General features: G+C 44.6%; 1 protein-coding gene across 10 annotated transcripts in view; it reads left to right on the top strand.

The window, feature by feature from the left end:
• Nucleotides 1-12,375, top strand: part of PICALM (phosphatidylinositol binding clathrin assembly protein) — a 93,424-nt gene that overhangs the window by 45,802 nt on the left and 35,247 nt on the right. For 5 of the 10 annotated variants that reach the window (XM_032779014.2, XM_032779016.2, XM_075061751.1 and 2 more), the window contains 2 exons: nucleotides 1,295-1,318; nucleotides 3,846-3,905. The exons of 1 other annotated variant lie outside the window; for it this stretch is intronic. In XM_032779014.2, coding sequence (XP_032634905.1) covers nucleotides 1,295-1,318; nucleotides 3,846-3,905 — 84 coding nt within the window. 4 more of the 10 variants (XR_012655059.1, XR_012655060.1, XM_032779015.2 and 1 more) reach the window with 4 other exon arrangements.

The following is a 12,375-nucleotide window of genomic DNA, read 5'->3' on the forward strand; positions in this document are numbered from 1 at the left end:
AGTCTGCAGACCGCTAGGTTGAAAGCCACTGTTCTGTGGTAACCACTACTTATCATGGACCCCTTAGCCTAGGGCTCCACGGAATTTCTAAGAACCACTGCTGTATGTCATAACACTGAGCCTGCTCTGTGACTTGAGGCAGGAAGTAGTGCATCTTCTGCTACCCAAGGGTGTGGGAAGTGATGTTACAGGGATAGGTGCCTTAGAAATGTGTACGACTAGTACAGTCACACTCTGAAGTGTGTGCTTGCTTTCAACACGTCTCCACTTAACACCTTCCGTGACCAATTTGATTTTTCTCTAGTTTACAACTCCATTACAGATAGCATGTATTGTGGATCACGTGTTTTTGCCAAAGTGGTTTGTTCTCCCATCCATCCAAAAATGTAGGTTTTGAGAGAAGGAGGGAAGGATATACTTGAGCAGCTCCCAGTTATGTTGGTGGGACCTACGTGTGTAAATTCTACTCTCCCTTTTACCACAAACTGGAGAATAGTATACAAGCATAGTAAACATAACAAAACAAGTGTTTTGAGCTATTATATCAAACGGTATTAAACGATTTTGTGATTTAACAATGAAACACATGATTTGTTACAGATTTGGAAAGAGAAACAGTCTCTCTCTTCAGGTCATCTACCTGCTCTCATTTTGGGTGGCAGCTGCCAACTCAGATCTTGTATGCAGGTGAAAGTGGTTGTGGATATTACAGTTTCTGTAGTACTCACCTACTACCTGAATGACTTGCTAGCAATTGGATATTTCTCATGTGCTTGAAAATACTTAATTGTTGTCATAGCAAAATATGATATCTTTATATGCATCTTGTAACATATCATTCCATTTCTAATCAGTTCTTATATTAATATTTAAAGACACTGTCAAGGCATCTTGTTTTATACGAAATCTTTTACTCACTATTGAATTATCTGAAAAAACTTAGAAGGAGGAAATTGGTTTGTTCATCAAATTCTTCTCCACTTTGTCCATTAGTCTATTTATTGTAGCGCTGTGCTGCTGCTTGATAAAACTTTTGAAAACATGGAAGAATATGTTTTTGGAAAATAAGTGCACACAAAAATAAATGGATTATACAAACAGGTATGAAACCCATCAACCTTGACAGTGTCATTTAAAAGATTTATTCAATGACTTGAATTACAAGAATTTTTATTTTAAGGCAGACATTAAATATACTTGTGAACTAAAATGCTATCTGTGTATATTCTGTGTAAGTACTTGTTTCTAATCCAGTATTATTGCATTATGTAATTGTTCTCCCCGGGAAATACAGAACGGCATGCATTTTCCACAATACGTAAGTGAAAAAAACCAACAGCCTTTTTGCAATCAATTGGCATGCTATATTAACCACTGCTGTAGCAGAGTCTTATAACCTTCCTGCTGTTACACATCTCTCATATTAAGATCTTTGGTGTGCAGAAGATTTGAGCTTTTCTTAGCATATACAAATCTTGTGGGTGTTCTGCAGGCTCTTGACTCGAATGATGGCATGGGAAATACTGAGATTTTTTTTTTCCTTACTTAAAACTCTGCCATTTGCTGCCAGATAGCTGGGTCTGTGTCTGTGGTGCCTTTAATGCATCTGGTAAAGTTTGAAGATAAGTTGTGTGTGTTTGAATAATTGCATGAATCTCACAGGCTTCTGTTGTTATTGGCACTTGATTCACTTTTATTGTAGTTCTTGTTTTCAAGTAGGGAGAGACCAATATGTCATTTATGTTCAAATAAACTAAGAGAAAATCCCAGCTCATGATTAAGTTTATAAAGGGCAAGCCATAACTTGTGGCATTGTTTTCTTGGAGGAATGCAGTCTTACTCACAGATAATCTTTTTTTGTATTTCAACAATATTGGTCTTTCCCTGTATTCAGTTTTCATTATGGGATAATTTTAACAGTGGAGGATGTAAAGTTTGTACTGGAGCACTCTATAGATATAGATATATATATAGAGAGAGAGAGCGCATTTGTATGTATAACACATACATATAATGTGAATGATTTAAAGAATGTTCAAAGCTTTTTGAACTGAATAATATTTGGATAGTTACTGTACAATCTAGGTAATTCTTTAAACACTGAAACTTGTTCTAACAGCTACTAGAATGCTAATTACCATTGGCTAGTGCATATTGAAGAGCAGCTGATACCTCAAAAAAATTAATGTTCTATTCAGAAATAGTCCTCCTTGTATCACACTTCTGGGGTTATGTTGTGAGAGTGAAATTATCTGCCTGTGGAATATTGTTCCCTACAACACATCATCTTTCGCCAGTTTAGTTCTGAATGTCACAAGTAACAGTTATTCCACCACTTTCCTTGAGAGTCTCTTCCCAAATAAAATCTTTGTAATATAAGAGACATGCATGAAAGCATGATCTTGGAGTTTGTCTGGTTCAATCTTCTGTAGTGTCATGAATTAGAATTTCCACAGGGAAGAACTGGGATGTCACAAGCAGAGCATTAATAATTGCAAGTGAGGGATTAACAGGAGGTAGAGCAGATAAAGATCCCTAGATATCACAGTCTGTTGGTACTTGAGAAGTACTCAACTAGATAATGTTCTTAGACAAAGTTCTTGTCTCTGTGCAAAAGTCTGCCCTAATAAATAGGATCAGGAGCATGGGAAAGTGGAAAGACAAAGGAAGGAATATATAAGTATGCAGAATTGCTTTTAAACAGAATATATCTTTTGCTGCCTCCTGCTTTCTAAGAGGTATCAGAGGGTCTTTATATATGCATTGCATATTTTAAACAGTAGGAGATAGATGATCAGTTTACTGTTGACAGAGATAAAGCCTAGAGCAGGGATGCCAGTCTCATTCTTCCACTTCACAATAGCTGTCATGTAATGTTAATTTATATAGACTGAATGGTATTGGTAGTGATTTACCATGTTTTAATGCATTGTAATAACTAGGGTATTCCTAACAATTGAAAAGAAACTCATTTTAGAGTAGCAGATCAATGTTCTGTACCCACTTGTAAATACTGTGGGACAGTGTCTGCACTGGGATTTTAGGGCTACCTCTTATCATTGCTCTAGCACAGGTGCAACTCCACCAATGACCAGCATTGAACTGTGTTATCATGTCACCTAGACCTACTATGAATTGGGTTAGACAGCAAGCTGTTAAAACACTGAAAGCCAGCCAGCATTAGAACTCCCACTGCTAGGACTGGCACAGCTGTATCAGTGCTAAGGTAATGGAGACCCCCCTAAAATCTTTAGTGTGTATGTAACCTAGTTTGGAAAGAGAGAACTTCTGATGTTTTTACTATAACTGCAGTAACTGGCTTTTATATTTGGTTCCATTTTTAGAATTACCTGGGCACAGTTACTTCAGTAAAATAAGTAGTAAGTTTTATACTTTATAGGATTCGGGCAGTATTCACTTCTGTCATATAATCATATTGATTTTATTTGTGTATACTATATGTAAATATTTCCTGAATTTCCTATTAAGTACAAAACATACATATTTAGATCTCTATACATTCTTTGGACTGAAGACTCGGATATCTCTAGGAGGATATTTAGATTACTGAGAGTCAAAACTGTAACAGATTTCTCTTGTCTGTAATTTATACATATGTCAAGTCTTTCTAGAAACCTTGAGCATAAGTATTGCAATTGATCTGAAATCAGATCAACTTTAACAGAAGCCTACAAATGCTAATAGGTGTCAGTTGATCTTTTTTGCTATATTAGTGACATGCTGTCTAGTCAGTGCTCCGTTTGACACTTAAAGGCAATTTATTATCTTGTATGCAACTCAGTCAGTCTTCCATGCAGTTCAGTGTTATCTCTTTTCTGTGTTAGGCACCACCTGTAATGGCCTATCCTGCTACAACACCAACAGGAATGATCGGATATGGAATGGTTAGTGAAATTTCCTGTTACTTAATTTGCCATAAACATGGTTTACTTGTTACTTTTATTATGAGGTAGCTGCAAACATAAAGCATTCTAGGAGCAATGTCACTTGGCCTAAACGTGTTAAGTAGGCTTAATTATCAGTTCGTCTTGTTTGTTCTTTGCTGAATCACTCAATCCCGTTTTTCTGCAGGAAAATCAACTATGGCTCTTAAACGTCATCTCTACCCTTTTCTTCCTCACCTAGCCCCTTGATGACTTACTCCATACATTTAGTGTGCATTGAATGAAGTAGTCACCAGGTTCCTTGTTCATCTTCCATTACTTACTAAATTCTCCCTCAGGTTTTCATCTTTCCATAACTCCGAGAACTCCTCTTTAGCGTCTCCCCTTTTTTAATGTCCTTACTGAGGCAGAAGAGTTTTATTGGATGACTGTTAAGGAAATACTTAAAGCTATATTTCAGGAGACTCAACATCATGAAGAAAGAAAACTCATGTAGTTGTATGTTGCTCAGATCTTTGTCTCTAAAACTTCAAATCTGAAGTAGCAACACAAATATATAGAAATCTTGCTCTTCACCTACCGTGTATGTAAGACTGATTTGCCATATAATTAATGGTACAAGAAAATCTAATGGTTCTTCGAGTGCTTGCTCATATCCATTCTAATTAGGGGTGTGCGCGCCACGTGCACACTCGTCGGAAGATTTTTACCCTAGCAACACCCGGCGGGTCGGCTGGGCGCCCCCTGGCATGGCGCCGCTATGGCACCGAATATATACCCCTGCCGNAAAAACTGTTAGTAGATATCTTCATCTGAAAGGTCACTTAATGATGGATAATTTAGATAAGTTTTCACCAGTCATTGCTTTACACTGTTACAAAGGTAGCTGCAAATGATAGAAAATAAATTGTAATTAAAGGCACATCTAATGAGGAACTATTTCTTGAAATCCGATTCTTTATTTAACATCCAAATGAAAATCGACTTGGGCTAATTAGAATGGGGTTGTGACTCATGATATGGTGAAAATAAAAATTCTCTTCCTCCCAGATGCTTGTAAACTGCTCCATATTCATTTATTAGCCTTAGTGTACTGGGAGCCTTTGTCACAAAATATAGTTAAAGCAGAGCAAGTGTTGTGTAGTATTTTGATACCAAATTGAATCCGTTGTTTTAATACAAAATGGGGGTGAGGGGGACTGTAAGCAGTCACAGCTGCATTCAAGGGAAGCGTATTGCTATCTCAGCATGCTATCAAGTTAAACTTTTAGTCATTTCTCCGTGACAGAAACTTGATGTTTAAGAAAATGTGAATTTATTATCACATATCCTGGGAAAATCTCTTAAGAATTAAATAAAGGAGACTTTTGCTCAATTTATTTACTTTTATCTATCTGAGTAAATATACAAGGCAGATTTACAAATATGAGGTACATCATACACTGACGCACAGAGATGCTAAAACACTTATCTGTCAGATCAGCTTGGATTCTGTCAGGATGAAAATTGTTTTAAGAAACCACATACTTTTCTGAGTTTTGTTACTAAGATGTGATTTTAGAACCTGCAGACTGAGTCCCTTTTCACTTCTTTTTTGCAACTGTTTTTCTGTCTATTGCTCTTCAAATGATGTAGGGTTGTTGAGACAATCCAGGTCCTTCAGTATTCTGTGTAGAAGTATCCTACTTGTGCATGATTATGGAAACTCCGTGCACTCTTCCCTTCTACTCCCTAAAGGAACAGCATTTAATTGTTCTATCTTGAGAGATGTGACTATTAAGCAATTACTTATTGCCATTATGCAGATAAAATATAACTTTATTCTTAAAGGTGAATGCTTCTGTTTTGTATATTCTGACTTCTTGTGCAATTGGCCTTCACCTCAAGACAAACAACTGCTTGCTTTTGAATCCCTCAAGTTCTACTTCCTTCTCTTCCAATCACAGAAAAGCTTCCCAACCCCTCTCTTTCCAAAAGTATAAATTCCACACCCACCATCCATATCAAGGTCCAATTTTTGCCATCCCTAACTGATTCTTCCGCCCTCCAGCCTTCTTCCCAAGCAGGTTTCACAATTCTTTCCCCCCCGCCCCCCCTTAAACACCACAAGTTCAGATTTCTTGCCACTTCCCAGCCCCAAAAGTTTCCTTTCCAGACCACGCAATGTTGTTTCAGATGTCCACATGTCAACTTTAAATCAGTGTGGCCAAAATTGAACTTTTGATCTTTCCCCTACTCAAGCCTTTACCTCACCCCAATTTCTCCATATCTCTACTATGCTCTTAGTCACGCAGGTCCATGATCTGGGTGTCCTCTTTAAGTTAACACTGCCCTCTCTCTGAAGCCACAAATCCAGTCCCTGACCAAGTCTTGCCACTTCTGTCTAAGTAGTATTTCAAAAGTTCGGCCCTTCTTGTCTCTCTAGACTGCCAAGGCTGTTTTTCAGGCTTCCATCAACTCATGACACAAACCACATTGCTCCCTGTTAAATCAATTCATATCACAACTGCCAAGATCTTTCTGGCTCATCTTTCTGGCTCCCTGTTCTCTTTCACATCAAACATGAGCTCTTTGTCATTACCTTTAAGGCCCTTCACTATTGAGCCTTGCTCCTGTCCATCTGATCTACAGGCTTCTCAAGTAATCAGTTCCTGATTTGACTCTACCAGTAATGCATCCTTGATATTCTGATTTTCTGCTTCTCTCTCTCAAATCCCTCTGTGTTTTCTCCCATGCTCCCACACATACAAGAAGAAAATCTCCCAGCCAAAGTCCATAAAATGCCACCATATTCTCAAAGTCTGTCCTCAAAACTCACCTCTTCCTAAATTCCTACAGTTCTTCTTCGAGGGCTTGCTCATATCGATTCCAATTAGGTGTGCGTGCGCTGCATGCACGTTCGCCGGAAGATTTTTACCCTAGCAACACTCGGTGGGTCGGCTGGGCGCCCCCTGGAGTGGCGCCGCTATGGTGTCGGATATATACTCCTGCCTCCCCAACCGCCCCTCAGTTCCTTCTTACCGCCCGTGACGGTCGTTGAAACAGTGGAATGCGGTTTTACTGACCTCCACCCCCCTAGCTACTCGTAGTTCTCTAGTTATTTTTGTGTATATAGTTCAAAGTTTTATATAGTTAATTTTTATCGTTCATAGTTAGTGTTATAGTTAAGAGGGGTTCGGGGATTAGCCCCTTCCCTGCACCCGGTGCTGGGGCTCATGCCTGGTTCACCGGGTTTCATACCGTGCTCGACCTGTCACAAGCCGATGCCAACAGGAGATCCACACGACTCCTGTCTTAAGTGCCTCGGGGAATCTCACCTGGTAGATAAGTGTCGCATTTGCAAGGCTTTTAAGCCAAGAACAAAAAAGGAGCAGGACTTTCGGCTAAAACAGCTCCTCATGGAGGTGGCTCTTACCCCTCCGCCTTCAGCACCAAGCACTGGTCAATTGGACAGAAGCGCCTCCTCGGCACAGGACCATGCCAGTACTGCCAAGGCCTCTCGGCACCGGCAGTTGCCGGCACCGAAGTCGACTCGGCACCGCTCCCTCTCCCCGAGGTTGAGAGCCTAAGACTCCTGCTGCTTCCATGCCACCTGCACCGCAGCCAGAGAGCTCGTCTAAGTTGGATCGCCCAGCACCGACACCTGCCGCGGCACCGACGACGTCGGCACCGTCGATTCCAGTCCCAAGAGGGCCGTCGAGTCCGGTGCCTGTCAGCTCCCCGGCACGAGCTGTGGTTGAGCTTACTGTTCCATCCACGCTGGAGACATTCTCAACGGCGAGGGATCTGATTGCCATGACAGAGTCGATGCTGCCTCAACCCCTGGCACCGCCGGTGCCGGCAATACAGTCTATCGGCAAGCCTGCCTTGATAAGACCATCCTCTGTCGGCACAGCAGAGCGGCACCGTTCACGATCACGGGTCATGCAGATGTTCTAGGTCCCGTCGGCACTCCCACTCCCGATGCCACTTGCAGTCCCGGCACCATTCTCCTCCTCAGTACCAGTCGCACTCGTTTGGCACCGTTCAGTATCCCGTTCACTGGCCCGCTACTCTCGGCACCGTTCCAGCTCCTGGCACTGCTCCAGGCACGTGACTCCCGTAGCCACTCCCAACGTCAAGCCTCGAAATCATCGGTCGACCTCCCGGCACCGGTCCGGTCGCAGGTCCGATCTCGTTCCCAGGGTACTAGTATGCTCCTGGTACCGGTCCCCGGTGCCGAGTAGAGCAAGGTCCGCTAGAGACAGAGATTCTGCCCAGGGCTTTTCAGCCCCTCCATGGCCATCCAGACACGCATCAGTGTCGTCCACGCGGACAGCTCTTATGCACAGGACCACGATTCCGATGTGCCCACTAGAGTCTTCCAAGAGACCAGGCCCAGGACCAAGGCCCGATCAGTGGTCTTTCTGGACACCTTGGGCGTAACCACCAGAGCCCAAGGGTACCAGTAGTTCCGTCCTGCTCTGTCCCATCAGAGCACCGAGTGCCAGAGGCGACAGTTAGCCATCCTCCTCTGACTGCTATGGAGGAAGCCCCAGTTCACCCACTGGACTCCCAGGTTCCACTGGAGCAGGAGGGCCCCCAAAACCAAGAGGCCACACAGGACCACTCGTCCCCGGGCATCTCCTCTTCCTCGCCTCCAGATGAGGCGGTGGCAGGAACATCCTCCTCGGGCCTCCTCCAAGTCGACCTGAGAGCCCATCAGGACCTCCTGAGGAGGGTAGCATTCAATATGAACCTCCAGCTGGAGGAGGTTCCGGAGGTAGAGGACCCGGTAGTGGAAATTCTGTCGGCGGATGCCCCCACCACAGTGGCCCTACCGTTTATTTCAGACCATCCAGGCCAATGCCGATACTATATGGCAGTCTCCAGCCTCATATCCCTCCTGCGGCCAGGGGAGTCGAGCGTAAATACATGGTGCCCTCTAAAGGGTACGAGTACTTGTATGTCCATTCTCCTCCCTGCTCACTAGTCGTCCAGTCTGTTAATGAGAGAGAACGCCATGGCCAGCAGGCACGCAGCCCCGAAATTGAAGGAGGCTAGGCAAATGGACTTACTCGGCTGCAAAGTTGTACTTGGCAGGTGCCCTACAGCTCTGGGTGGCAAATCAGCAAGCCCTGCTTAGCCACTATAATTATACACACCTGGACAGTGTGGGTAAGTCTACGGAGCTTCTCCCTCAAGACTCCGCCAAGAGTTCGCTGCCTTCTTGGAGGAAGGGAAAAAGGTGGCCAGAACTTCCTCCAAGGCCTCGTTGGATGCAGCCACTCAGCAGCCAGGACTCTGGCCTCACATGTTGCCATGAGGCGCATCTCATGGCTTCAGGTTTCAAGCCTCCCACTGGAGCTGCAGTATGCCATTCGGGACTGTCATTTGATGGTAAAGGTCTCTTCTCAGAAAAGACTGACCCCAGGCTGCAAAGCCTGAAGGACAACAGGGTCATAATGCGCTCTCTCGGCATGCATACACTGGTGACTCAACGTAGGCCTTTCTGTCCCCAGCCTCACCGCCCATACTCTATGCCTAGACAAAGACAGGACTTTGGCAGGCGGCGCAGCCGAGGTGTTCGTAGACGACAATCAGGCCCCCAAGGGGGTCAAAATCAAGGTCCCTCGAAACCACCAGCCGGACCAAAGACAAACCTTTTGAAGGTGTGCCCGAGAGCAGCATACCAGTTACAGGCCAGGATCCTTCTCCTCCCTTCTCCAACCGTCTCTTCTTCTTCCTCCTGGCGTGGTCTCAGTTAACTTCAGATCGCTGGGTCCTACGCATGGTGGAGTATGGGTACCACCTCCAATTTATTTCAACCCCGTCTCTCTTCAGGGACCCCTCTCATGAGCAATTCCTCTTGCAAGAGGTGCGGATGCTCTTTGCCAGGGGAGCTATAGAGGAGGTACCAAAGAATGAAAGGGGCAAGGGGTTTTACGCCTGTTATTTCCTAATCACCAAGTCGAAGGGAGGTCTCAGACCTATCCTAGACCTGCGAGGACTCAACCAGTTTATGACAAAGTTGAAGTTCCGCATGGTATCGCTGGGGACCATTATCCCGTTCTTGGATCCTGGAGACTGGTATGCTGCCCTCAATATGAAGGACGTGTACTTTCACATTGCTATTTTTTCCTCCACACAGGAGGTACCTCCGCTTCGTAGCCAACCGTCAGCACTTCCAGTTTACAGTCCTGCCATTTGGCCTTTCTGCAGCCCCAAGGGCATTTACAAAGTGTATGGCCATAGTCGCCGTCTATCTCTGCTGACACCGTATACACATTTTTCCGTATCTGGACGATTGGCTCATACGAGAGGCCTCCAAGACACAAGTCACCAGCATGTGGTAATTGTCAAGGACCTATTCACACATCTAGGCCTGATGATCAATATAGAAAAATCCACTCTGGTTCCCACGCAGAGGTTAGACTTCATAGGAGCTGTCCTGGACTCCAATCTAGCCAGAGCCTGCTTACCACAGCCGCGGTTTCAGACGATGGCAACAATCATCCGAGGTCTACAGAATTTCCCAACGACTTTGGCTCACACTTGTCTCGGTCTCCTGGGTTACATGGCTGCCTGCACGTTCGTAACCAAATATGCCAGACTCTGCCTCCGTCCTCTCCAAGCTTGGCTCAACTCGGTATACCGCCCGAGCAGGGACCCAATAGACACAATAGTCACCATTCCCCCGAGCACCCTAGGCTCCCTAGACTGGTGGCTAACTCCCTCCCTGGTGTGTACAGGGCTACCGTTCCATCCGCCCCAGCCCTCAATGTCCCTGACGATGAACGTCTCATCTCTCAGCTGGAGTGCTCACCTCGGACACCTTCGTACTCAATGCCTCTGGTCATCTCAGGAGCTGGCATTACACATAAATGTCCAAGAACTGAGAGCAGTCCGCCTGGCGTTCCAGGCGTTCCAGCAACATTTACAAGGCCATTGTGTGTCAGTGTTTACAGACAACATAACGGCCATGTACTACATAAACAAGCAGGGACGATCCTCCCCCCTTTGTCAGGAGGCCATCCAACTCTGGGACTTTTGCATAGCCCACTCGATAGACCTANGCAGCCTTTGGCTTGGCAGTCTTGCACTCTGCAGTTTCTCACTCCGACCCCACCGCCTAGGTAAGGCTTGGGATTCACCTAATTGGAATGGATATGAGCAAGCACTCGAAGAAGAAAAGATGGTTACTCACCGTTGTAATTGTTGTTCTTCGAGATGTGTTCCTCATATCCATTCCACACCCGTCCTCCTTCCCCACTGTCGGAGTAGCCGGCAAGAGGGAACTGAGGAGCGGACGGGTCGACGGGTATATATTCAGTGCCATAGCGTTGCCAGGCCAGGGGACGCCCAGCCGACCCGCCAGGTGTTGCTAGGGTAAAAATCTTCTGACAAGCGTGCACACAGCGCGCACACACCTAATTGGAATGGATATGAGCAACACATCTCAAAGAACAACAGTTACAATGGTGAGTAACCGTCTTTTAAAACATCACAGTAAATTTATTATTGACCCTTAACATGGATGCATCCCTTTTTTGCACTATGCTAGGAGCATTGCTATCACAGTAAATACTTCCTTGAAAAAACTGTAAAAGGTGGAGACTTCCAACTGTCCAGTTAATCCAGATATGAATGGGACAATTCTGTGTAGATTTTAAGAGGAACAAGTGCCACATTACTTAATAAGGAAAGAGTTATATGCCCTGAGCCTGCTCCTGAATGAAGGGAGAAACATCTAAAAATAATTCTTCTGCTAAATAATTGAAAAATCTTTCTCACAGTTGTTTTACCAGTTAATTAGAGACTGTATTTACAAAAATGCTATTAATTCAGGTTTAAAGTTTGCTTAGATAATTAACCATTCCCTCTGAACCCTACCAAAAGGCACCTGTCACCACAGTAGCTAAGTACCAAACACAGAAGGAAGAGTTTCACAAAAAATCCTGTATAGGAGCCTACACTCCATCACTTTATCCAGCTGTTATTACTTGTTTAAAGCTTCCATCACCATGAGGGTGTGTTCTGGAGGCCTCATAGTTGAAGGATGGACTATAGGAGGTTTCCTACTGTGTTCTGGAAACGGTCCTGATTTTGTTCAGGATTGCCACAGCTGGGGATCCTTTTCCAAGAATGGTGACCCTGTTAAACATCCATTAGTGGGTAATTGCTATTGTAAACAAATTAAATAGGATAGAACTTTGCTGTATTTTGAGGTTAGTAGTACCGGGTTCTTCTTCGAGTGCTTGCTCATATCCATTCCAGTTAGGTGTGCGCGCGCTGCGTGCACGTTCGTCGGAGAAACTTTTACCCTAGCAACACTCCGTGGGCCGGCAGGTCGCCCCCTGGAGTGGCGCCACTATGGTGCCTGATATATACCCCTGCCAACCCAACTGCTCCTCAGTTCCTTCTTACCGCCTGTGTCGGTCGTTGGAACAGTGGAGCGCAGCTTAGCTGACCTCCGCTTCTCTAGCTACTC

The sequence above is a fragment of the Chelonoidis abingdonii genome, chromosome 1 (genome assembly GCF_003597395.2).
Source record: "Chelonoidis abingdonii isolate Lonesome George chromosome 1, CheloAbing_2.0, whole genome shotgun sequence".
NCBI classification, from domain to species: domain Eukaryota; kingdom Metazoa; phylum Chordata; order Testudines; family Testudinidae; genus Chelonoidis; species Chelonoidis abingdonii.